A 25854-nucleotide genomic window follows, 5' to 3' on the forward strand; every position below is an offset into this window, starting at 1 on the left:
ATGAGTGAAGTAATGATATCAATATCTTCATATAGGAGAAGTTAGCATATACCCGATTATTTTGGGGTCCGGGGTTTAAATTTTCATACTTCGCATTTTTATCCTCGAAGGAAAAAACAAAAGAAAGGAAAACTAGGCTTTGATTGTAAGCATCTACAGTATCGTCCTCATTTATGTGGTTTCATAGGGACATCCGTCGTTTTATTTTAATACTGAAAAGCAAAGAAGACAGGTTTATGCATTTCTACACTGTGACAGATCCTTCTATGTTTCATATTCGACATTTTCTATATCAAAACAGAGAGAAAGTACACATTAGCCAGTCATGCAGAGTGCTAGTTTAGAATATTTGCTCGTTTTTTCTTCTTGGCCTTTATTTGAAGGTTATGAATAGAGTGATCAATTGATATATTCTAATATTGCATTTAGTAGAAATGAACAATTTTTAAATTTTCAAGAAGATTCTAATTTGGTTCTCATGTTTGTTTAATGTCTCTAGGGAATCTTTAGACTTAGTCTATTGTTGTGTGCATGACAACTCTATATTCCTTTTTTTTTAGTAGGATCCCTTTACTCAAGTCCTTTTGAGTTTCATAAAATTGGAATTTCAGTATACAATCCTGACATTTAGGGTTTAAGTCATCAATAAAAGTAGTTCAGGAGTATGGTTGAAATTGAAAATTTAAAAAATATATCTGAAACAAAAGTACTAATAGTGCTAACGAAAAATTGGCCATCGGAGAATTTTTCAAAAGTTTAAAGATCTCTACTTACGAGTTTTGATTTCATACATTTGTTCTTTGATTTATTGTTATGTATTTTTGGTACTTAGTAAAATGATATTTGAACTTTTAGTCTCAAGATAAGTATTTATGTCTTTATCTTTATGTCAATTACTCGCTGTTTGAATATACTTATAATATTTAACAATTTAAAAAGAATAAGAAAATTTAGCAAGCAATCTAGAAGATAGAATACAATGTAAATCAAAGCTATTATTTTAATCTTATTTAGAGCATAGTATAAAATGATGTTCTTTGTATGCTACAATAGCAACCTAGAACACCCTCCATTAAAGATGGAAGAAGTGAAACTCCATGGGATGTGGGCAAGTCCTTTTGTTTACAGAGTGAAATGGGGTTTGGAGCTTAAGGGTATACCTTACGAATACGTGGAAGAAGACATTGCTAACAAAACTTCATTGTTGCTTCACTACAATCCTATTCACAAGAAGGTTCCTGTGCTTGTCCATGGTGGAAAACCAGTGTGTGAGTCCATCATCATCCTCGAATACATCGATGAAATATGGCCTCAATATCCTCTCTTTCCTGTCCATCCTTTTGATAGAGCAGCAACTCGCTTTTGGATTAAATATGCTGACAATAAGGTCCTTTAAATTTTCTTACTTTTGTTCATGTAGTTTGAGCATTAGGTAGGTTCCATTCCTCACTTAGTGCATTCATTTCTATCCCTCATGTTAAAGAAATAATTTAATTAAGTCACGTTTTGTTAAATAGTAAATATAGACGAAGTTTCATAGATCAAACTTAATTATATCCTAAACTTGAAGACTAGGTTCCACAATTTTGAAACTTTTTTAATTTAGAAAGTAAGATTGATTGATTTTTTACTCAAATTTCAAGATCAAAAGTCACATCTTTTACAAAATTGTATAAAATATCTAATAGAAACTCAATCAATCTTTATCGGTAGGATCAAGGTCTTTATTTAGTTTTTGAAAGTTTGACGATATCCAAACTTTCAATTTAATTTTCTTAAACTAGGAAAAAAAAACTTTATGATTCGCAAAAAAAATAGTAACATGAAGAAGAAATTGGCAGTTGTTTGGAAGTCGGCTTCTGTTCGGTTCCAGCAGCAGCGAAGAAGAGGAAAAGGCTAAGGCGGAGGGTCTCGAATTCCTGAGAACAATCGAAGAACAATGCCTTGGCGACAAGAAATTCTTCGCCGGAGAGGAGATCGGCGCCTTGGATTTGGCGTTCGGAGGAATAGCGCACTGGCTACCAGTTCTTGAACAAATTACAGGAACCAAACTTCTGAACGCCGATCAGTTCCCTCGCTTGTACGCTTGGACCCAAAACTTCAAGGAATCTGCTGTCATCAGAGATAACCTGCCGGACGCCCAGAAGTTGGCCGCGCTTTACAACGCCCTGCGCCACAAGCAGCTGCGATCTGCTGCAGAGTAACCGATCTTCATAGATGTCTGATTTGGATCCTAATTCTATTCGAAAATATGTTCTTGTGGGTTGAAATTTCTGGAAAAACTATAAAAATAAAAGATTCAAATAAATTGTTTAAATTAATATAAACAAACATTTCTGCTTCTTCAAATAAGTTATACTATATTTCTGCTGGGTGAAATATACCCACTCAAATACTAGGTTGCAAACAGAAGCTATAAACTTAAGAATGTACGAATTATGACATACAGATTGACATGACAAAGGTGTTAAGAATTTGAAGATGTGTATGAACTATGAACAAAACGTGATGGCAGATGATGGTCTTTGCTTGTAAGGCATTAAGCAATGACATTTCAAGACACTCAGTCACCAGATTTTCGCCATTGATTGATTCGATTCAGCTTGTCAAGGAGAGTAGAAGCTTTTGTTGCAATCCTGTTAATGTTGTTTGTTTTCTCAAAGAAAAACAAAAAACAAAGTAAAGTTAGTGTTAGGATATCCTGTAAATGAAATATATTAAAATATAAGAAGTAACTATTGAAACCTTCCTCTCGAGTGTACACATACAAGCCCTAACTTCCTATCTAATTATTTTTATACCCTTACGTTACGTAACAATAACAATTAAGAAATAACATCTAAATACATTCTCTCTATGAAAAAACTAACAATAGCAATTAAGAAGTCCTAGAAACATACAAAGCTACTCCCATTTGTAGGCAAAGGACCAAACGAACATGTGATCCAACCCAACTCCTTTCCTATGCTATACTATACTGCCAAGAATTCTGTACACAAACGAGCAATTTTATCACCAGCTGGTGTTAAAGTGGACCCGTCCCGCCAGTCTTTTCAGGATCGGCTATGCTCGAGTACGAGGTGAAGTGATTCGACATCCTCCAGCTCCAATCTTCATTCCTTGACACAAACATTCGTGGCCATCTGTTTATTCTAACATAGTGTTCTCTGATCTCCCCATCACCAACAAAACTTGTAACGGTAGAAAAGCAGCTTTCATGGCCACCCCATACTCTATCATCAGGATCTGCAGTTTGGGTACCATCGGGATGGAAATAACGGCGCATGAGAGGGTGGCTTCCTTGCCAATACGGATCAAGATCTCGCCAGTATACTGGAGCTTCCTGAAGGAAACAGAAATTAACCTACCAGATATTATGAATCAATTTTCCCCTTCAGGAAAGGTGCCTTGTAGATTTGTTGCACATGAACTCTAGATACATTAGCATCTAAGCAGAAGATTGGTAGATTAGTTTAAAACCAGAACCAGCTGGCAGCTAGAGCACGCTAATAGAACCATGTAATACTATGAGCAGTAGTACTAGTACCTGTCAAATCGTTATTTGGACATACCCTCTAAATCACTAGTACGGCTGTCAATACTACAAGAACGAGCATAAAAATTCCACAAAGAAGCATGACACCACACAAATTTGAAAATGGACACACTATATACTATGAGAAGTACCTATGCTCCATAAACGTCCAGATACAGTTGGTAGTATGGGAGTTTTTTCAGGCATGTTTGACGTTTTATTATACAATCACTAGCATGGCTCTCCAAATAGTGAGGATCATCCATGAAATTGGTATTGCCAAAGCATCCATCACCAGCCATTTAACTTTTAAAGATAAGATAAAATTAGATGTAGATAGCATGAAGCGTTGTACAATGCCAATGGTATGGTGTAGAAGAGATAGAAGGTGATCAAATTTGTAGAGGATATGTTAATAACATAGTCAGATTTAATCAATCCTAAAACACAAACATAAAAGTCATCCACTTAATTAAAGTATCCTTCTCTCTCAACCAGGCTTCATGTCATCACATAATGGATAGCACAGAAAAAAGTTTTCATAACTGCATAAAAACTAGCATACCTTATTGAAGTGAAATTGCCAGGCATGATCGCATAAATCCTCCCTCATAATGCGAGTCTGATACAAGAAGTTAAACCCAGAAAAATTAATATCAAAGTATCCATGCTTGGGAGCACATGTGTAGAACATTTTTCTAAATTATTGATGATGAGATTCAATAGGTGCCCTTGGTCATCCCAATTCCCAACTGCGGCCACACAACTACAAATTGAGTACCATTCATATATATGTATATGTAACAGCACACTCCCACAACTATATTTGAGGGTGGAAAAAGAGACTTAACTCGTTTGCCATCCATAACGGATAATGAATAAGCGGCTAGCTTTGGAAGACCTCGGCTTTGCGCCAATCTAGGAATGTGTGCTTTCCCGAGCCACAGTTCCATGCACTGAGAGAAAATTCAATAAATTATCTTACCAAATGTTCAATTATTTTTGCTGCTACACAATTTCAAAATTGTAAATTTTTTTATCTTCTATCCCAGTGTCTAATAAGACATGACAGGCAGCCATAATGATCCCATGTGCATACACAGGAATGGACCGACCCAAATCAATTCTGTACGAACGAGACCCAACCCGACCCGGTTCAAAATCCAAACCAGGTTGGGTTTGGACTGTTTATATATATATATAAATAAGAAAACACAAACCAGTTCTTGAATAAAGCAGCCATTAGAAAAAGCCAAGAAACTTTCCAACCTCCAGAGACTTAGCATTGCACACAACCAATAAACATGAAATTATCACTCTTACTAAGAGAGATATGAACTTCTTGGGTTCAACTTCAACTCTTGTTCATATAAAGAGTTTATGTATGTAATCATATCACAATAACATCTAATACTTGCGGTTACGCAAAGTAACTACTAACTAAAACACATCTTCAAATTCCAAACAGTTACTAAGGGCCTAAAAGAAGACAGAAATTTAGAAAATAATTTTGAATACCTTCCAAACATGCCTAAACAAGCTCATGACATTACGTTGTAGATATAAGTCAAAACTATGCACACGCAATTTCATATCATTAAAGGGCGAGAGAAGGATACTACAACCTAAGTATTTCTCCAAAGGATTACATGATGCCAATTCCGTATCTAGGAAATTTTGATTGTCTACCCAAAATACTATGAATACACATCGATAATTTTAGTAGGCTTAAAGCACTTGACCAATCCCAAAACCGTCTAAACTCACACTTGGATAGAGTCGAGGAAATGATTTGAAGATAAATTTTCAATATCCCGGACAAATAATTCAAATTAACGTGAGAGAGATTGAACTACAAATGAACTATATGCAGTTGGTTATGAACCTATGATCCATCGATGTAAGAAAGGCCAAATTCAGCAGAGAAGGCCACAGGCTACATAAATTAAAGATTCAGGACCTCGATGGGAGAGAAGATAACTCCATAAAACAAAACAGAAATGAAAGCTACAGAAACGAATCGAACTTCTAAATACAAAAAAACGAGTGACTCGATTCCATTCGCACTAGCCGCACAATTACTAACTACTAAAACTAACAAAACAGGTAATACCAAAATCCAATTCCACAAAATCGAATTAAATCCTAAGCACACCATAACATCAACTAATTAACGAAGTGAAGACGCTGACCTTCGAACTCCATAGACGATCACTGGAAGCAACGGCGTACCAAGATCGAGAGACAGGGAGAGAAAGTGCCACGCTGCGTGCATCGAGGTAGCTCAGTATCGCCAATAATAGATCAGAACCTAAAACCTCAAAAGGATCTTGGAGAAGTGGGTTTCTGGTTTTACTATTTTGTTGCCCACGTTCATCGGAGACAGTCTCTCGCTTCTTCTTCTTCTTCCTAGATTTCCACCGGGCTCCGCCGCCGAGGAAGTCGCTTTGCGCCATAAAATTCAAAGCTGAAGAGGAGGGGAGAGGGGTTTATGAAGAGGATGAACGACCGGCGATTAACACTGCAATCGGACCGACGTTGTTGAGGGAACGGCGGTTGCAAATAGTAATAGAGAAGATAGCAACCAAGCTTTGTTAAAAAATGTCTTTAAAATATCTAAACATAATATTGCTAAATTTAGAATATACTCTTAATTTGTATTTTTGTGGTTTGCTTAGATGTGTTGTAATAATACCTTTGAAAATTTTCATTTTTAGAATAAGATTCATTTTCGCTTTCAAACTTATTTATTGGGTAAACTTTTTCAAAGTTTCCCTTTTAATTTGTTTCATTTTTAATTTTGATATTCAAACCTTGAAGTCTTTTTTTTTATATATATATATATATAAATATTTGAGAGAGATTTTCAAAATGAAAATTAATTTTCTATTTTTTAAAATTGTGTTTGCTTTCTATATTCTAAAAGAATATTTGAACCAATAGTTAAATTCTAAAAAAACAACTTACCCTTAAAAATGAAAAATTAACTATCAACAACAATTGTAAGTAAAACTGTCGAAAACTCCACCGCCTCGTCACAAGCGATGAAAATTATACACATTGACAAATTTAATATAGGTTCAAGGATTTGAGCCTCCTCAACTTTATGCTATTTATATAATGTAGATATATATAAAAATTGAAATAGTATCGATACAATAGCTTCGGAGCTCCATATTTTCGATATAATAAATTTTAATGAATTGAGTTAAGTTTTTCTTTTTTCAATTAATTAATTATTTTTTGTTTAAGAATGTATTTTCTTTTAATACAATTGAATTAGAGAAATTGAAACTTCTTACTCTATAATTACAACTAACCAAGCTATTCTCTCTTTGTCCTTTCCACATGTACTATAAGATATGGAGGGTGCCATGTAACTTTTAAGTACTAAGAAACCATTATTAATGTGGTGGCCACAAAACCAAAGTAAATATAAGCTATTCTCGTACTTATACACGATGTATTATATAATCACAAATATAGTATAAACTTATATTTAATTATTGATTTTTTTCATTTTTTTACTAACTATGAACTTTAGAAACAAGTTCACAATTTGTTCTTGCATACAAACTACTTTTATAACAATCTAGTCATAAGACTTGTAGTGATTTGGGGTCTTGTGTGTCTTCGATTCTTCCTTTGGGGCTATTTTATTCAAGAAAACTTTAGAAGTATATATGGAATTATGAACTCCAAAGTTTAGTATTAATCAATTCTTATGTGAAGAAAAGAAAAACTACTTTTATGTTTTCGCAGATTCCAACAGTTGCTCCCGCCGGCGACGGAAATTCTCCATCATGGGGTTCCAGTCCGGCAGATTATCTCTGATCACCGGCGCTTCCTTGAATCTTCCAATCCAACCACACACCTGAGGGAACTCGTCGACGTCCAACAATTTCACTCCCGTCACTTGCTCAATCATTCCCAACCAATACGCAATAGCGCCGAACGCCAAATCCGCCATTCCGATATCATCTCCGCCGAAGAATTTCCTCTCTCCGCCGCTGAATCCCCATTCTTCGACGGTTCTCAGCATCTCCAAGCTCTGTTTCTTCGCATCCTCCCGTTCTTCCTCATTCTTCGCACGAAATATCTTAAAAACCACCGTGCCCTAATATTACCAAACCACCAATCAAATTCGATTAGCCCATTTCTTCTAACAAACTGTAAAAATCCATTGATTTATGAATCTAAATCACAACTATAATTTTGGTTATCGTTACTGTTAGACATAATATCAGTCATATTTATTGTTGTTTTTAAACGCAACCTCAAGCATGTAAATTGGGTATATGAATATAACGACTTTACCTTATCGTCAATGAATTTGATCCAGAATCGAGCGGTGGCTCTCTCGTAAGGATCGGAAGGCAGCAAGGGATTTTGCGGCCATGTTTGTTCGATGTATTCGAGAATGATCATGGATTCGGAGATGGGTTTTCCGGCATGGACGAGGACCGGAATCTTCTTGTGAACGGGATTGTATTGCAAAAGCAGAGGAGATTTGTTGGAGAGATCTTCTTCAATGTATTGGTAGGGAATGCCTTTGAGTGCCAAAGCCCAAATGACTCTGTAACTGAAAGGGCTTGGCCAAGTTCCATGGAGTTTCAATTCTTCCATCTTCTTCGTCAATGGGGGATTCTGAAGCTCAAGAATTGAGGGAAAATCACTTTTGTAGTGATGTTTCTTGGGGTTCAAGAATCAAAAGTACGAAAAATCCATCCACAAATGGTTTTAAAAATTACAATGTTTCATTGAATTTTTCGCTCCATTTAGTATTCTTAATTGAATAGTAAAGTATGAATGAATTATTTAATTGAGTTGGTTTGAAATGTGTTTTCGGATGATTTTTAAATTGTAAACACTAAAATAAGTAGTCCAAAAAGCACTTGCAATATTACTATATAATATGTAAGTTTCAAACATCATACGCATGAGCTTATGTAATTAATCAATGTTCAGAAGAGCTCCTAAGTTTTGAGATTTGGATTTGGTAAATTTTGTCTACATGGTTTATAACCCCAACTAATTTAGATTTCTATATCCATTGAGTTAAATTCGTAGGAAATGAGTTCAATCAATATTTACCGTCACAATCAAAACAAAAGAAGTACTAAAGAGAGGATTACACAAACGATAATTCCTTCATTCATTTGAACTTCAAATTGAACAAATCCTCCATTGAAGATGACAGAAGTGAAGCTCCATGGAACTTGGCCAAGCCCTTTCAGTCACAGTCATTTGGGCTTTGGCACTCAAAGGCATTCCCTACCAATTAAAAATTAGGAGACTTTAGAAATGATTATGAGATTTAACTAAACTATCAACATCATATAAGAACACAACAAATCATACGAATTCAAACCAAAGTTATCTTATGATTACATATAAGAAGAAACGTTCAAACATCATACGCATGGGCTTACGTAATCAGCGTCCCATTTGCAAGGAGATAAAAAGATCCCCAAATTTCAACCTTAGATTTTTCTTTTTCCATTTTAAGGATATGTTACAAGGAATGAGCTCAATATTATTCAAACCAAGTGAGAAAATTAAAGAGCATTCTATTATTATTTTGAAAATTCAAAGAAGCTTTGTAATTGTATGTACTGTTTATACATATATACTATATATATACAAATTGTTCATTTATGTGCTGATCAAGAAAAGTTACTAAAACAGAGCACTATATAAACGACGGTAACCAACTTCAAACTCCCACAATTCTCCATTGAAGATGACAGAAGTGAAGCTTTATGGAGCTTGGCCAAGCCCTTTCAGTTACAGAGTCATTTGGGCTTTGGCACTCAAAGGTATTCCCTACGAATACGTTGAAGAAGATCTCTCCAACAAATCTTCTCTGCTTTTGCAATACAATCCTGTTCATAAGAAGATTCCAGTCTTCGTCCATGCCGGAAAACCCATCTGCGAATCCATGATTATCCTTCAGTATATCGACGAGACCTGGCCGGAGAATCCCCTTTTGCCCTCCGACCCTATTCAGAAAGCTGCAGCTCGGTTCTGGATCAAATTCGTAGAAGACAAGGTATTTTTTGGATCAAAATCGATTTATACGTTCTTGTATTTTAGATTAAACTTGTTGTAAACATTTTGACCGAATTTTTACCAGAGCTTGGTGATGTGGGGATTATTTATCGCGGAAGGGGAAGAAGATAAGGAAAAGGCGAGAAAAGCAACCTTGGAAGTGTTGAAGACAGTGGAAGAACAGGCACTCGGCGATAAGAAATTCTTCGGCGGCCATGAAATTAACATGGTGGATTTGGCGTACGGGTTCCTTGCGCGGTGGCTGCCAGTGATGGAAGAGTTGGTGGATGTGAAAGTCCTTGAACCAAATACAAACCCCCGGCTCTACGTTTGGGCAGAGAACTTCCGGCAAGCTGCTGTGATCAGAGACAATCTGCCGGATCACGACGAGATGGTGCCGCGGCTCAGGTCTCGGAGGGAGCAGCTGCTGGAAATGGCGAAGAAATCATAAGTGCGATTCCTGATTTTGATTTTGGGTGTTTGAGTTTATCTTTGCTGGGTGTGTTTGTATTTGTGAACACTCTTGCTTGAGTTCATACAGAATAAAATGAAGCGAAGCCATTTGGTCTACAAACTACTTTTTTTCTTCTTAATCAAAGTCCAACGTATTAGTTGAACCATGCTCAAACTAACAAGCTAGAATCAAACTTGTTTTTCTCTATAAACGACAATAAACAGGGGAATTGACAAAAATATGCCAAAAATGGAGTAGATAAAGATTTTTAAGATTGATTGTAAAAAAAAGTTGACATTTAGGACAAATTAGAAGTGAAATGATGAAAACACCCTCATTTAATTTCCTCTTCCTCTTTCACCGTTTCTTCTCTTCCGTCCATTTCTTTTCCACTTCCATCAATTTCTTCTCCATGACTCTCCACTATTAATCCTCTAGGCTTGTAAACTGATTGAACTTTTCTTTAATCCCTCTTAGCCTATCTCGTACACATCTTGCACATTTCAAAACTTTTACTATTAGTTTCAAAATCAAATTGTTACCCTTCCTATCTCGTACACATCTCACACCTATCTAGTAAGGGTTGGAATAATACATTAAAGATAATGAAAGAACAAAATTCTTCTCAATTACATCGATTACAACATCTATATCATAAATGATCAACTTAAAAAATACAATTAAATGGTTCGGCATAAGTTCAAATAAATACAAAACAGTAACTCCAGTTTCTGTAATGCCTACCCTAAAGCTAGTTACACCATGTGTGTCCATATCTTTTGCTTTTAATAAGCCATCAAGCGTTGTTTGATACTTGTTTTCCACTAGTTGTCCAATCTTCAACTAGAACAGCCAAATTTCCTACCTGGTATACATAAGTAACATATAAGCAATAAAAATGAGGAAAAAAATCTATGGAGAAATCCGATAAATTAACTAGGAAAAGTCTATATTGTTCTAGAATGTCCATGTTTCTTGCTTGGAGGAATCCGGTTCAGAGGATGAGACATCGGTGAGGGTTAAGCCTTTGGAGAAGGACATGTGTGGGAGAAGTAGGCTTGTGTTCTTTAGAGGGGTTGCTACTGTTGTTACTAAGTTGTTCAATATCGTGGAACTCGATGTTGCAGTGTTTGGAAAGAAGGATTATCAGGCGATGGTGAGTCTTTGTAAGAATGTGAATGATTTTGATTTTCATATTTGTTTTGAGCTCAAAATTCATTGTTATTCATTTGAATTCCTAGCTTGATAACTTAATTCTATTATTTATGAATTTAATTTGCATCACTCTAGCCAGAGGCATCAATTAATTTTGAAAGAAACCTCATGCTATCTAATATGGTATCAAATCCTTAAACTAAAATGAATATTCAACTCATTAAAAAAATTTAAATTTTGATCCAATAATAGTGAATCCAAAAGGGTACTATCTTGAAAATGGTCCATAAAATAGTGCATAAATGAAGAAACAAATAAGAGATGAATCAAATGTCCATGTTTTCTCCATAGATTTTTTTCCTCATTTTTATTGCTTATATGTTACTTATGTATACCAGGTAGGAAATTTGGCTGCTCTAGTTGAAGATTGGACAACTAGTGGAAAGCAAGTATCAAACAACGCTTGATGGCTTATTAAAAGCAAAAGATATGGACACACATGGTGTAATTAGCTTTAGGGTAGGCATTACAGAAATTGGAGTTACTGTTTTGTATTTCTTTGAACTTATGCTGAACCATTTAATTGTATTCTTGAAGTTGATCATCTGTGATATAGAGGCTGTAATCGATGTGATTGGGAAGAATTTTGTTCTTTCATTATCTTTAATTTATTATTCCAACCCTTACTAGATAGGTGCGAGATGATACGACATGTGTGCGAGATGATACGACATGTGTGCGAGATGTTGTAAGATAGATGGATATATGTGGGAGATAAAACATGAGGGCTTAATAAACTTACTACACATGCATAGAATCACAAAGCTCATTTTCTAAAATGAACAAAGTAAAAACTCATTTTCTAAAATGAACAAAGTAAAAACCATAAAAAAAAAACTCAACAATACACGTTAAGTGAACTGAACAATGTATCTATCTGACTCAAGTAACTAAACTCAACAAAGTAGTGTTGCCCTGACTAAGCTGTAGATACTTATATTTGATCTCGCTCTCAAAGGCTCGTCTAGGCTTGTCGAAGTAGAGTCATTCCCTGATTGTCTCCCCTTCAAGAAATGTAATATAAAAAAGCTCTACAACAATGAAAAGAATCACTATAAATACACATCAATTGATACAACTCACTAGAACAAAATAAAGAGCATCAAGGAAAAACAAGTAATTATAATAAATAAAACAAGAAAAGAAAAATAAAATCAGGAAAATGGGAAAAAGTTAGAAAGCAACATAAAGGTTTTACTAGGAGGATTCCATGAAGATTTCCTTGTTGCAGCACCATCACATAAGAGTATTACAACATATGAGTATTTCAACTTCTTTGGCTTGTGTCTTTGCATGAAGAGCAGCAAACAAATGACCATCCTTAAAGCCAATTCCCCCAAGACGCAATATTGGAATAATTCCAAGAAGGCCTTCATAAAAGAGACATTTTGCACTCCTCAAATCCAAAAAGTAGATTGACATTTACTCTTCAAACCCTTGGGCATTGATCCATTTCTTTTCTTCCACCAAAATTATCTTAGCAGCAACTTAAGAAAAAGAAATCGCAATGAAGTGCCAACCCAATATATAATGTTCGTTTAGGTTGCAAAACAGAACGTACCTAGAAGGAAAAAATGAAGGAAAAAAACTATGGAGAAAACTGATAAAGTATTGTTTATTTCATTTTCAAAAGTATTGAGTATTGACTTATGCTTAATTCTTATTCAAATAAAGCATTCACTGTTTTTTCTTCTCCTATCATGTGGGTTTGTTGGCTAATCTACAGTTTTGTGAATTTGAATGAAAAGTTATTGATGTTTTTCAGCATTTCCTCCGAATACCAATTCCATCCATCATCATTCTTCTATGTATAATAAATCTCCAACAGTAAAATGGAAGCAACAAAGAATGTTGAGCATTTTGATATATAGTCTAAGAAACTATTTACTTGTAACAATTAAGAGCAAATCAACAATTAAAGAGTGATCTATGAAAAGTTTGATTATGATAAGTCATCATCTCAAAGTAATAATTTGCTTAGCCTAACAACTATCCATATCCAATGCTAGATTTCTCCCAACTAAAATATCAAACTTCCAGTACACACTAAGAACACATCCAAATGAGATACATCAAATCCAAAACACTACTGAATCATCATTAATTGAAAGGATCATCGAGAAACAAAACAAGGTATATTATACACAAAATTGGTAAGTCCCATGTACCAATCATATCAAAGCTTTGATTGAATCTAAAGTAGATAAGTACAATATACGACCAAACAAACAAAACCCGAAAGAAAAAAAAAAGCAAACGAAACGAAGAAACATCAAGATCAAAAAGAAAAATCACATTGGGTTATCGATCACATATGAGTTCAGAAAGAAATGAAGTGCAATCGAATTGATTCAACTGGCCTGCTTGAAGATCTCTCGAACCCTTGTGAAGATGAGGGGTGAAGGAGAAAGAAATGATTAGGAAATGCAAGAAAGCGGAATGGGGGAAGGAGAAGGCCGCAGAGTTGGCTAAAAAGAAAGATATAGAAATTGTTGACACACAATCCATAAGACCCAGACTTTAGTTTCAGTGAAATTGTTGTTGTTGTCCAAGTCGCCCAATGGATGTCGTTGCTACCCAAGTCACCGCCACTCCATCTGATCGATTGTCTCCGTTTGTTGGTTGGGATTTGTTATCTATGTAAATGGAGTCACCTGCGAGCAGCAGAATATGTGTTGCGTGAGGAGAAATCTTTTTTAAACTAAAGGGTAATTTAGATATTTCACATACCCATTTGTCCCAAAACTCTTCTTTTTAAAATTTGGTCTCAAAAGTCGTCAAATTTGTACACATTTGGGCAATTTCCCAATAAACAGCTATTAAATAAATCATTAATGATGGTCACATGCATAGTGAAAATATTAGACACAATTCAATCAAATGAAGAAGACAGAGGAAGAATCAAAGTCTTCACAATTTATGAAAACCAACCTCCCATTGAACTTTCAAAAACTTACAACCAAAGAAAACAAAACCAGCAAATATATATAACAATAATATAATTAGAAACACAAATACAAAGCCTCCATTGGCAATGGATGAAGTGAAGCTGCATGAAAATTGGTTAAGCCTTTCCGCATGCAAAGTCATTTGGGCTCTGTCCCTCAAAGACATACCCTACCGATATGAAGAAGAAGGTATCACCAACAAAACTCCTTTCCTTCCTTATTCTAACTCCGTCTCTGTCATCGTGGACGGAAAATCGATCTCCGACTCCTCTGTTATTCTCGAATACATTGACGAGACGTGGCCGCAAAACCCCTTACTCCCTTCCGATCTCCTCGACAAAGCTACGGCTCGGTTTTGGATTCGATTCATTGATGATAAGGTAAATGGCATCATTTACACAAATTTTTACCTTCTAACTTTTTTTGCATACGCAATCTTTTCATATAAAAATTTTCCTTTTCGTTTTACATTTACGTTTATCGGAGTATTGGATTCAGGGGGCGGCCATAACTAGAATGTTCTACCCGGGCGGGAAGGAACAGGGGGCGAAGGTGGAAAGCTTAGAGATGCTGCGAATATTAGAAGAGGAAGTGATCGGCGAGGAGAAATTCTTCGGCGGAGAGAAGATCGGGATGGTGGACTTGGCATTCGGAGAATTTGTAGAGTGGTTGGGAGTGTTTGAAGAAGTAATCGGAGAGAAATTGTTGGAATCGGGCTCATTTCCTCGGCTAGAAGCTTGGAGCAGAGCTTTCATGGCAGTTCCAGCCATTAGTGAGAATCGTGCGGATCGAAATGGGATGGTGGAGAATATCAAGCGTTTTAGGATTCCGCTTCCGCAACATCGTTCTGCGTTGAATTCATCCAATGATATGAAGAACGTTCTTGGGTTTTTGGAGCTCTTTCGATGTTTTTGTGAACTCGTTTCTATCGTTGGCAGGTTTTTCTGAAACGTTTTCGTATTTTGTAAAATAAGCTCTTAGATATGATTGTGCATAAAAAAATTATATATTGAAATAACCTTAACATCTCTCTCATTTATGAACTTCAAAACTCAACAAATAGAAATCAATGTTAAATGGAGAGAATGAAAAATAACATTGCAGAAAACCTCTGTTCTTAAGCCTCTGGTCTAATCTAATTTTAAATCACAAATTCAATCCAAAATTTATGCCATCACTTACCCAAATTTAACTTAAAAAAAACAAATGGAAATAGAAAACATGATCAATTATTTCAATTGCAAGAAAGTCAAGATTAGAAAGAGTAAATAAAATGAATTGGTTGGCAAAGTCAAAGTCTAACAAAAGGATGATGAAGAAAAAACACTTCAATAAATGATGAACAAGAAGGCCGAACAAGAAAGCTCCTCCATTATTGACAGTAATGGATGAAGTGAAGCTATATGGGCACTGGTCGAGTCCTTTCGTTTATAGAGTTATATGGGCTTTGAAAATCAAAGCTATTCCCTACGAATATGTAGAAGAAGATATTCACAACAAAAGTCCTTTCCTTCTTCACTACAACCCTGTCTACAAGAGGGTTCCTGTCCTCGTTCATGGCGGAAAATCTATCTGTGAGTCTACTGTCATCCTTGAATACATCGACGAGACATGGCCACAAAACCCTTTACTTCCCGTTGATCCACTCGATCGAGCTACCGCACGATTTTGGATTCAATTCGTTGAGAATATGGTAAATTTAAAGCACAAGTTTTCTGTTGATGAATTTAAATTTTTGTTTAGAGGAACTCTTGATGATTTAGGGTTGATGTATGTAATGATGTAAGGAAAAACTCTTGAACTCTTCGTGAATTACATTGATGATTTTTTTAAAATTTATAGTTATTGAATTTTTAAGATATCCATTTTGATTCAATAATGGTAAACTTTTTTGATAAATCATTTTAGTCTATGAAGATTTTAACGTCTGAAAAATCTAATATATTCAAAGATGTAATACTAATAATGAATGTGTTTCATTAGGGGCTAACCACATGGACAATGTTTTGTTCGAGTGGGGAGGAGCGAGAAAAGAAAAGGCGAGAGAGCTTGGAAATGCTGCAAATTGTAGAAGAGAAAGCAATCGAGGACCAAAAATTCTTTGGTGGAGAGAAGATCGGGATGGTAGATTTGGTGTATGGAGTATTTGGATATTGGTTGGGAGTGATCGAAGATCTAATTGGCGAGAAATTGATAGAAACATCTACGTTTCCTCAACTGCATGCTCGGATAAAAGTTTTCTTGCAAGATCCAATAATTCGAGAGAATTGTCCCGATCGAGATCGGATGGCCATTTCTTTCAAAGCCATAAGGGAGCGACTTCTTGGATCAAGATGATGTTCGACTTTCCAGTCATCACATAATGTAATTTGAATTACTGTCAATAAATTTTCATTGGAAGCTAATAATTTTTGTTCCAATTAAAAGAGGTTAAAGTGCTATATTTATCTTTGAGTTTGACCAACAAAACCCCTTTGCTCCTACGTTACAATCCCCTCTACAAGAACATTCCGGTGCTCGTCCACGCCGGAAACCCTATCTGCGAATCCATTTGTTGCCATCGGAACCTTACAACAGAGCCATAGCTTGTTTCTGGATCACATTCATTCAGGATAAGGTCAATAAATGTTGCTCTTTTTAGATCCCAAATCATCATAATTAATATTGAATGATCAAAACATGGTATAGGTATAAAACCAAATATGTAATTCAGGAATCCTTGATATTTAGGAGGATTTTTACCGCGATTGAGGAGCGAGGCCTCAAACGGCAGTGAGTTCTTTGGGGGAGATGAGATAAATATGATTGATTTGGTGTACGAATGGATCGCAGTGCGGATGAAGGTTGTTGAAGACGTTATGGATATGGAAATAATGGAAGACCTTGAATTCCATCGCCTCCAAGCTTGGATGGAGAATTTCAAAGTTATCACAGTTATCAGAGATCACACTCCCGATCACCATCAAATGTTCCTAAATAAGTAAATGCTACAAATTGTAGAAGAGAAAGGCGTCAACGAGTGAAAACTCTTTGGCAGAGAGAAGACTGCACGGTCGAAATGGAAGCTCTAGCCTCTAACAATTCGAGAGAATCATCCCAATCATGATCAGATGGTCATCACTTTCAAGCTATGATTTCAAATGAAAAGTCTCAACCACTTTCACGATGTGAGACATCACTCGTACGTATTCTAGGTCGTGAAGTGCATAAGTCGAATGTTAGTTTTCAATCATTTGTTCTCTTAGAATTTGATCATTCAACATTGAAGTCATTTGGATCAATCATTTGTACAAATTTCTCCATGTTCAATTATGATTTATAACAGTAAACTACAGACATCTAAATAACTTATTTTAAAAATAATATTATGTTTGCATCAACACCTTGTGAATTTATTCATTTCCGTTTGCGTCATTGTGATAACTTATGATCTATGTTCTATATTATATATTAGATACTAGATTCGGATCCTCCATACTAAATACTAGATATCTGTTACTTGATGCTCGATGCTTAATGTCTAATATTTAATACTCTACATTTTTTTTATGATATATATGTTTGTTGCTTGAATAATACTCTAATAAATAAAAAAAATAGAAAGGCAAGAAAAAAACAAAAGAAGAAATAAAGAAAAGAAGAAAAAGTACAAAATGCAACAAAAGAAAAAAAAATCACAAAGAAATGAATTGTAAAAATTTCATTGGAGTGTTATATAGAAAATAGTTTAGCATGATATTAGACATTACTTCAAATTAAATTATTATCACATAATTGAAATAAATTGTTATAAATTTTAAAAGAATATGAGACGGAATTATTATACAAAAACAAAAGATAATTTTTCAAAACAAATCGATCAACTAAAAGTTGTAATCTAAAAAATGAGAAAAATTAGGTTAATCTTTTTTAAAAAATAACAAATTTTATAAAGTATTTACCATCTAACAAATTGTATTAGTGATATCAATTCATATGTTATAGTGATGGAAGGTTATTTTTGATAAAATGGGTGTAATTCCTAAATATTTTAGTCTTGATTACTTTGGTTAATTGGTTTTTTTAAAAAGAAAAAGATCCGAATATAGAACGTGATTTATCCATCCAAAATAATATATAATATTTGTGGATCAAATGAAATCTCTTTACTTTCAGAAGCTTTTTGTTTCACTGCCACTCTGCTGTAATGCACGCCATTGCCAACCTCTGCTCCCTTCCTCTTTCCCTTCCCATCCTTTGTTCATCTTCATCTTCTTCTCCAAGTAACTCTCTCTTCATCTCTCGCATTCTTCTGACTCCACCGCATATGATTTTTCTTTTTCATAGTTATACTCCTTTAATTGTTATGGAACAGATGGAAAAGAACCGAAACAAGTTAAACTCAGGGACGACTGGAGGCAACGCTCCAGACCAATTCCTCCTGGAGGCACCTACCCTGCCAAAGAACAGTGCAGGTTCAATTCATTCAAAGCTTCACTGTTTTTTCCTGCCTTTCTGTGAATATCACCTGTTGGTTTTTGGCGGGAAGGTCCTGTTCTTTGTATTTTATGGCTTTGGTTCTTGCTGTTGAGATTATTGGTAAAATATTGGGTTTAAGTAACATTTCGGGTTAAGGGGTAGTTTAGGATTTTAATGAATTAGGAGTTGGATGTCCTATGTTGGAAATTTTGTATTGTTATTGAGACATTCGCTTGTTGGAGTCATGTAATTTCAAAACCCATGGAGCGGTTGAATATAGATTTTAAGCTTTTGGGTTTAGCGGTAGTTTAACGTTGATTTCGATTCTTCGTTTCTTCTCTGCAGTCGATGTGGCTTGTGTGATACATATTACATTGCTCACGTGAAGGATGCGTGTGCTTTCTTGGGGGATGGCATGTCAAGAATTGAAGTAAGTCTGCACTTCTTTCTGTTTGTATGTGTTGTGTATCTTCCTTTACCTAAAATATTTGATATTGGTTCGGATAACATTCGTTAGTGAAGGTTGAATGTTGAGTTCCATGTAATGTAGAAGTTGAACAAAGGACTAGAAATTGTCGGTAAAAGAAGAAATTCTTGCGAGAACAAGAATATGTATTATGGAGCTAATTTTGTGGATGTAAACTTCTCCTGTCTTCTATACAATTTGACCAGTGGGGATGGAACGAGATTTCTCTTGTGTGTTGACTATTGATCATACTGTCCTTCTGCTCTCTTTTTTATCCAATTATAGATTATTAATGTTCTCAAAGTCAAATTGCATGACTGACGTAGTACTGGCTCCTGCTCATCAAGTGAAAGCAAATTGCTCGACATCTTATATGAGTAATTAGTTTGTCCATCAGTTTCATAAGTGTGGTTTCAGACTTTCACTGATATTTCATCAGGAAATGGAACCTGTAGTTCACGGTAGAGGGAGGAAAACAGATACGCTGGATGAGACATATTTTGGAGTTCATGAGAAGCTATTATACGCTCGTAAGATTAAACCAGTGGAAGGTATAAGTGTTTGTAACGTAAAAAATAATCTTAGATGTTTCCTCTTTGGTTTTTATGATACTTCAACAGCTTGTTTTAAAATGCATTGTATTGTCTCTTTTTGGTAGTCTCAATGCTAGACCAGGCTACTTGACTGCCTCTGTCAATATTTTGTCCTATCCTTGTTTGCTTGACTACATTATCATTAGGTTTCTCCAGAAGACTCCAGTTTTTTTTATTTATAAATCTACAGTTTGAGAACCAAATTTCTGCGAACTTGTAGGAGCTCAATGGACAGGGATAGTAACAACCATAGCAGTTGAAATGCTTAAATCAGGCATGGTCGAGGCTGTTGTTTGTGTGCAGAGGTAACTCTGAGGTTTTCTTGAAGCTATGTAATACTCCTCATCTTCATTTCGTGTTTTTCCAATGCCATTTTTGTGGTGAACTTTGCATTGTTCTGTCATATTGTAGTGATCCAGAGGACAGACTCAGTCCAAGGCCTATTTTAGCAAGGTTTGTCTAGTTTATTTACTGATCTTTGGTAGCTTTGCTAATAATATTCTGGAAACTGTATTGACAAATAGCCTCTCCTTCGGTTCAATCTTCCCGATTTGCTACTATAATTATTCTTGCCTTTGTAATAGGACACCAGAAGAAGTCCTAGCAGCCAGAGGAGTAAAGCCAACGTTGTCTCCCAACTTGAATACCCTTGCTCTAGTTGAGGTGCTTTTCTTTTTCCATTATTAAGATGGAGAGAAACCCAGTTTATGCTTCTCTTTATTGTAGGCGGCTTTCTCTTGAGGGAGTTCACGTCATTTTTATTAGACTGAACTGATGTTAAATTCCAAGCTGGTAATCAAATAAGATGCTTAAACTGCCAGGATGGGTTTTATATCAACTTGTTAAAGGTCACATGAAAAGAGGGGTACCTGCATTAGCACCCATAATTGTACTAGAAGTCAAATGCTACTATAGTATATTTAATGAGATGTATCAATTTTTTTTAAACAGGCTGCAGGAGTCAAACGTCTTCTTTTCTGTGGTGTGGGCTGCCAAGTGCAAGGTAATTCTTTTATTTTAGTTGGTGGATTTGTTAAAAATACCTGTTTGTTGGTATATTATGGTACTCCCATATTTTGGGAATCAAGACAATTTTGTATTCAATGTGTTTTCTGGGTGCATAAAGATCCTTAGTTCGTTTCGCTATTGTGACTTCTACAACTGTAATGCAGAATGATATCTTAAACTGCAGCATTAAGATCTGTGGAGCAGCATTTAAATCTGGAGAAGCTTTATGTACTGGGCACTAATTGTGGTAACTTTGCAATTTTATTTTTCATATAAGAATTTCTGTTTGTTATGGCATGCTACTCTTACTACTTTTAGATGTCTGTAAGTTTTTAATTTTTTTTCTGTTTCATTTCAACAGTGGATAATGGAACTCGAGAAGGACTGGATAAATTTCTCAAGGCAGCAAGTACAGAACCAGAGACAGTTCTTCATTACGAGTTCATGCAAGATTACAAGGTTTGTTTTGGTACTCTCTCTAGTCCTTGACACACACACTTATATGCTGAGAAATATTGTTCATCTTATGTGGATCTCTTGAGGCTCTAGATATCATCTCAGTGGCTTAGGTATAAGATTTAGGTTAACACTTAGGCTTCATGTCAATATCTGAAGTTGTAATTGTTAGAATTATGATATTTTCACATTTTAATTTTCTATGCTCGACATTTGAATCCAATTTTAATTCGCTCTATATGAGCTAGATGAAAGTTAGGTGCCAACTTGCCAATTCAAGCACGAGTTAGTAGATAAGGCACATCACACGTATTATCTTTCTTAGGATCCTCCTGTGTTCCTTTTTGATTTTGCAATGATATGTTCCTTAGCCTTGTAAGGCCGATACCAAATAATGCAATATTCCCCTTTATAACTTGTGTGTTCATTTACATATTGGTTTACTGACTCCATGAAAGCTCGTTGGTTCAGTAGGAAAATATGTTTCTTTTGTGCAACTTTGCCTTGAGTTTCAATTTTTAGCCTTAGTGGCATTTCTTCTCAGCCAAGTTCTTGTTGCTTCAATAGGTGCATCTCAAGCATTTGGATGGTCATATTGAAGAGGTAATTAAGTCTCTGCAGCTTTATTGTTCATGAACATCTTCCTTGTGGTGCCTCATCGAGTTAACCTTACTGAAACAGGTTCCATACTTTTGTCTACCTGCAAATGACTTGGTCGATGTTATTGCTCCATCTTGCTACAGGTATTTTTTCTCATTGTTTCCCATTTCATTTGGTGGGCATTTTGCATATTTGATCTCTCGTCAGGAAAGAGTTCCACAGATATGCAGATGCTGAGAATTGAGTATTTGTATTTTCAATTTCGTGTTTTAAAGTCTGGTTTGATGCAAAAGGGAGTCGCATTGCAAATGCATGCTTACCTGTGTTTTAAATCAAATGTAGTCATTAAGGAATCATTCTTAAACACTTAAACCAAGATGCAATCATGACAGGAAAAAGATAAAAAGTGAACTAAAGATGTTGAACAAGGGAAAAAAGATTTGTATCAACAAAAATTTTAAAATTTGAACGTAATTGGTTGCAAATTCGAAAGTGAGAACTGATAAGAAACTTCATAAAAATAAGGAAGTGGACAAAAAGGGAGGAGAAAGCTTGAACCCAAGCTGTAGGAAGTTGTGGAATAAAATTTCCATGGGGGGCCGAAACAGAAAAGATGTGATCTTTACGACATGAAAATATGTTCCTTCACTCAATTTTTAATTTTCTTTTTTCATTTGAAAAAATCTAAAAGAAAGTTATAATAGGGTTAAGCTAAAATAGTAGCTTTGTTTCAGAAGTGTGTCCAGGCAGTTTGAATGTCTTGGAGGGGAGTTGTCCAACTAAAAGATGAGAGGATCAATCTCTCTTCATAATTCATTAAATTGTATATTATGTTCTCTTGTTTTAAAAAAAAATTACATACTGCACAAGAGAAAAGTATATGTATTAACAGGGAGAAACAATTAGATATAAGTAGAAAATTGTATATTATATTTGATCCTCTTTTTAACAAATAATTTTGTGAAGGAAAAACAAAACAAATACGACGCTAAAAATTTGCATCATGTTATAAGAAACTTTTCCTAGTGATGTCTTATCTTCACTCTTTCCAAGTTGTTAACTACTTGAGTTTTGGTTTGCATTGCAGCTGTTTTGATTATACAAATGCTCTAGCGGTCAGTATTTCTACTCATCCAACTTAATATGGATGTCATGTAATTTTCTACTTATATCTAATTGTTTCTCCTCCTTTAAATAGCGAGGGGTGCAATATATTTGGACTTATGATAGCAACACATTGTTGTTATTTTGTCACGGTTTTTGTTTGAAAGCAGTTTGATATTTTTCTATCTAATTCTATACTGGTTGTCCATTTGTAGATATAGGTAAAAATACACTGTAGAATGTATGCCCAACAATTTGAGATTCAAAGCTTATTTCTGTGAAACTTGGGCCAATTGATAATATTTGTTTAGTCATTAAAAAAGAAAAAATTTGAAATTGATCTTCCAAAATTATTTCCAGCGGCAAACTCAGGCCAATTTAGAATGTCTGCCAAACAATTTGAGATTCAACTTAATTGATAAATGATAGCTTAAGGCAAATGGTGGTACACTCTTGGCCAGACATAAACACTATTTTATGGGGATCTTGCGTGTGTGTTTTTCCCGTCAAAATTATTCCAGGCCGGGTTCCACTGTATCCAACAAGACCTAGAAAGAGCTACTAAATCATTTTCCATGAAGAAGTTCCCTGACCTGAAAGATTTAAGTTTATTCTAGTTTGATCTAGAGGTTGATGTCTCGTGGATACATTGAATTTGAAATGTTAAAAAATTTGTTTTTTTCCAAAACGAATTGAAGTGGCTAGTCTTTCTTGAGATGTGTATGTTTTCAGATGCATCTTAACAATTAACTTCTTTTTTACATTTGCTACTATGAAGCTGCTCAGGCACAAACGAAATACTGTTTAACTCATCTTTGATTAATGGTGTAAAATTTTCAGGATCTGGTTGTTGGTTACATGGGTGTGCCAAAATATTCTGGAATCAGCATGACCCAACATCCACAGTATATTACTGTTAGGTAATATTGGTTCTTTCTGTACTTTCCATGACCGGCCATGTTACTAGAGACTATTTTGTGTTAGTATTAGTTGCCATTTTAACATTTCATTTTTGTTGTTTCCTTAATATTGTAGAAATGAGCGTGGTAGAGAGATGCTGGGTTTAGTAGAACAGTACCTAGAAATTACTCCAACGATTAGCAACGTAAGTTTCTTGCCATTCTCATATCTTCTTTAATAAGAAGCATAGAATATATTACTAAGAAAGTAAGACTAATATTCTTTGCTCAGGGTAACCGAAGACCTTTAGTTATGGAGACTGTGAAGGCAGATGACGATGCTAAGCTTGGTATGTATGGCAACATCTTCAATCTCTCAATCATCAATTCTAATCTTGTACTCTATTTTTTGTCTGTTCGGATTTATTTTTAAATCAAATTTCATTCAAATGTATTGTGTCACAATATACCATTTAATCTATATGGAGCCTCTTTGCAATTATATTGATAACTTTTCCTCCTGTGATGACCAGTACTTCCCAATCCTTAATTACTTTCATTCCGGAGATAGTCAGATTATGTTACTTGTCGTCTCTTTAAAATCATGGAAAAGTAGCATTTCCAAGCTTTGTTCTACGACTTTGATTTGTATACTTGTGTTCTTACTCTCAGGAAAAGGTCCTTCACAGCCTGCTCCAAAATTCATTGGGAACATCATAGCCTTCTTTCTGAACTTGGTAAAAAATTTCTTTGCTAAAAAATCATTGTTGTGTAAATAAAAAATAAAACACTAATTAACTTCTAGATATATAAGTGTTCATTGATCTATGATTCACTTAATAAAGTATATGTAAAAACTTCATTATCTTGGTTTTTCTTCTATAGATTGGCCCAAAAGGTCTGGAGTTCGCTCGTTATTCACTGGATTACCATACCATCCGAAACCATTTATATGTCTCCCGAATATGGGGAAAACAAAGGTAAACTGGATTAAGCTGTGTATGGACTCTTTTATTCTTGTTTCCTTGTCCTCGTTTTAATGATGATTTATGGACTGCAGAGCTGATAAACATGAACCCACATACGCTAAAAAGATAGTGGATTTGTACAACCAGAAGGGTGAAATTGATCGCATACTTTCCAACACGAAGTAATCATACTGTTCAGTGACCAATGGCGCTTGCTCTTATATTACTGGTTCTTTTGCTTTTCATTGCACAAACTCTGAAGTCACAAAGTGATCATGAAATGATTTCTTGGAACTTCAAGATTCTTGCTACCAAATCTTGGTTCCACTATTGTGTTATTTCAATCCCTGAATCATCCACCTCTTTCTATGGGTGATTTGTTGAATTTCTTTGGACTGTAAGAGACGTTACAAGTAGTTTTTCCAGGATTAGGCTACAAAATGTAGTAATGAACATTTGTACCAATTTTAATACATGTTTTGGAAGATGGAAGGACTTTCTTTTCATAGAATTTCATTTTGATAACGTGATGCAATCTTTTTTTTCTTTTTTTTTTTGGACATGCTCAATTTGAATTGCTCGACAATTCTGAATGATGGTCATTATACTACATGAAATAAATTAAAAGATTATTGTTCGACGAAAATTTACAAGGGTTCTGTAGGAAAAAAACATGGGAGGGAAAGAATCTCTACTAATTCAATATCTGTCACTTTCATTTACGGCAACAAAACACTGTTCATAAATGTCAAATCAAAATAAAGATGCATATGAAGGATATACCATGGTTTCTAAACCTAGTGAGTATTTCCTCTGACTAGTGGTAAATTTGTCACTTACCATCATAGTCTCAACTGAGTTGATTAATCATTTATAACATGAAGGGATGGGCTTTTGATGAAGAACTAGGAAAATTTTATGGGTATTTACTACCCCATGTGTTTTCTTCTCTTTGATGTCTCAGTAAGAGGTTGCATGGTTTTATGAGAACATTGGAAACTCTAGTGGGATTTTTGACAAAGACTGCAGGTTTGGACTTCCATGTTGTAGGTGCTTCATGTATTGCAATAATCTAGAACATTAATGTCTACTTGACTGA

The 25854-nt window shown here is 35.0% G+C and overlaps 6 protein-coding genes and 1 long non-coding RNA gene across 10 annotated transcripts; 4 read left to right on the forward strand and 3 right to left on the reverse strand.

Moving 5' to 3' along the window:
- The first annotated feature begins 148 nt into the window (after positions 1 to 148).
- Positions 149 to 2680, forward strand: LOC101220801 (glutathione transferase GST 23). Its single transcript, XM_011652599.2, has 2 exons — positions 149 to 1387; positions 1842 to 2680. The coding sequence occupies exons 1-2, from the start codon at positions 1028 to 1030 to the stop codon at positions 2202 to 2204; spliced, it is 723 nt and encodes a 240-aa protein (XP_011650901.1). The 5' UTR covers positions 149 to 1027; the 3' UTR covers positions 2205 to 2680.
- LOC101220252 lies at positions 2341 to 6152 on the reverse strand. 3 transcript variants are annotated; one of them, XR_004215213.1, is made up of 5 exons: positions 5728 to 6152; positions 4387 to 4491; positions 4101 to 4157; positions 2901 to 3364; positions 2341 to 2656 (listed from the first exon to the last, which is right to left on the reverse strand). XR_004215213.1 is itself a non-coding variant. In XM_031882489.1 (4 exons), exons 1-4 carry the CDS (start codon positions 5989 to 5991, stop codon positions 3026 to 3028), a joined length of 765 nt encoding a protein of 254 aa, XP_031738349.1. In that variant the 5' UTR covers positions 5992 to 6152; the 3' UTR covers positions 2341 to 3025. The 3 variants fall into 3 exon arrangements, 2 of the variants coding, with proteins under 2 accessions (XP_031738349.1, XP_004134023.1); XM_031882489.1 differs by having other exon boundaries at positions 2341 to 3364; XM_004133975.3 differs by lacking the exon at positions 2341 to 2656 and having other exon boundaries at positions 2700 to 3343; positions 5728 to 6148.
- A 787-nt stretch (positions 6153 to 6939) lies between these two features.
- On the reverse strand, positions 6940 to 8772 carry LOC101207387 (probable glutathione S-transferase). Its single transcript, XM_004134341.3, has 2 exons — positions 7853 to 8772; positions 6940 to 7652 (listed from the first exon to the last, which is right to left on the reverse strand). The coding sequence occupies exons 1-2, from the start codon at positions 8159 to 8161 to the stop codon at positions 7284 to 7286; spliced, it is 678 nt and encodes a 225-aa protein (XP_004134389.1). The 5' UTR covers positions 8162 to 8772; the 3' UTR covers positions 6940 to 7283.
- Positions 8773 to 9133: 361 nt separating this feature from the next.
- Positions 9134 to 10163, forward strand: LOC101207634 (probable glutathione S-transferase). The gene is made up of 2 exons (XM_011652600.2): positions 9134 to 9587; positions 9672 to 10163. The coding sequence occupies exons 1-2, from the start codon at positions 9279 to 9281 to the stop codon at positions 10035 to 10037; spliced, it is 675 nt and encodes a 224-aa protein (XP_011650902.1). The 5' UTR covers positions 9134 to 9278; the 3' UTR covers positions 10038 to 10163.
- A 3789-nt stretch (positions 10164 to 13952) lies between these two features.
- Positions 13953 to 16650, forward strand: LOC101207882 (probable glutathione S-transferase). 2 transcript variants are annotated; one of them, XM_004133978.3, is made up of 3 exons: positions 13953 to 14583; positions 14702 to 15896; positions 16187 to 16650. In XM_004133978.3, the coding sequence occupies exons 2-3, from the start codon at positions 15588 to 15590 to the stop codon at positions 16538 to 16540; spliced, it is 663 nt and encodes a 220-aa protein (XP_004134026.1). In that variant the 5' UTR covers positions 13953 to 14583; positions 14702 to 15587; the 3' UTR covers positions 16541 to 16650. The 2 variants fall into 2 exon arrangements, with proteins under 2 accessions (XP_004134026.1, XP_004134391.2); XM_004134343.3 differs by lacking the exon at positions 16187 to 16650 and having other exon boundaries at positions 14140 to 14583; positions 14702 to 15324.
- Positions 16569 to 17382, reverse strand: LOC116402739. Its single transcript, XR_004215341.1, has 2 exons — positions 16946 to 17382; positions 16569 to 16795 (listed from the first exon to the last, which is right to left on the reverse strand). It is a non-coding gene; the product is annotated as an uncharacterized LOC116402739 (long non-coding RNA).
- Positions 17383 to 18336: 954 nt separating this feature from the next.
- On the forward strand, positions 18337 to 25280 carry LOC101208123 (7-hydroxymethyl chlorophyll a reductase, chloroplastic). Its single transcript, XM_004134344.3, has 19 exons — positions 18337 to 18465; positions 18558 to 18657; positions 19007 to 19091; positions 19567 to 19678; positions 19941 to 20025; positions 20132 to 20173; positions 20305 to 20383; positions 20672 to 20723; positions 20913 to 20975; positions 21090 to 21187; positions 21752 to 21787; positions 21866 to 21927; positions 22872 to 22899; positions 23729 to 23808; positions 23924 to 23993; positions 24080 to 24137; positions 24460 to 24524; positions 24673 to 24767; positions 24848 to 25280. Exons 1-19 carry the CDS (start codon positions 18390 to 18392, stop codon positions 24939 to 24941), a joined length of 1380 nt encoding a protein of 459 aa, XP_004134392.1. The 5' UTR covers positions 18337 to 18389; the 3' UTR covers positions 24942 to 25280.
- Positions 25281 to 25854: the final 574 nt, after the last annotated feature.

This window comes from Cucumis sativus, chromosome 3, assembly GCF_000004075.3.
Source record: "Cucumis sativus cultivar 9930 chromosome 3, Cucumber_9930_V3, whole genome shotgun sequence".
NCBI classification, from domain to species: Eukaryota; Viridiplantae; Streptophyta; class Magnoliopsida; order Cucurbitales; family Cucurbitaceae; genus Cucumis; species Cucumis sativus.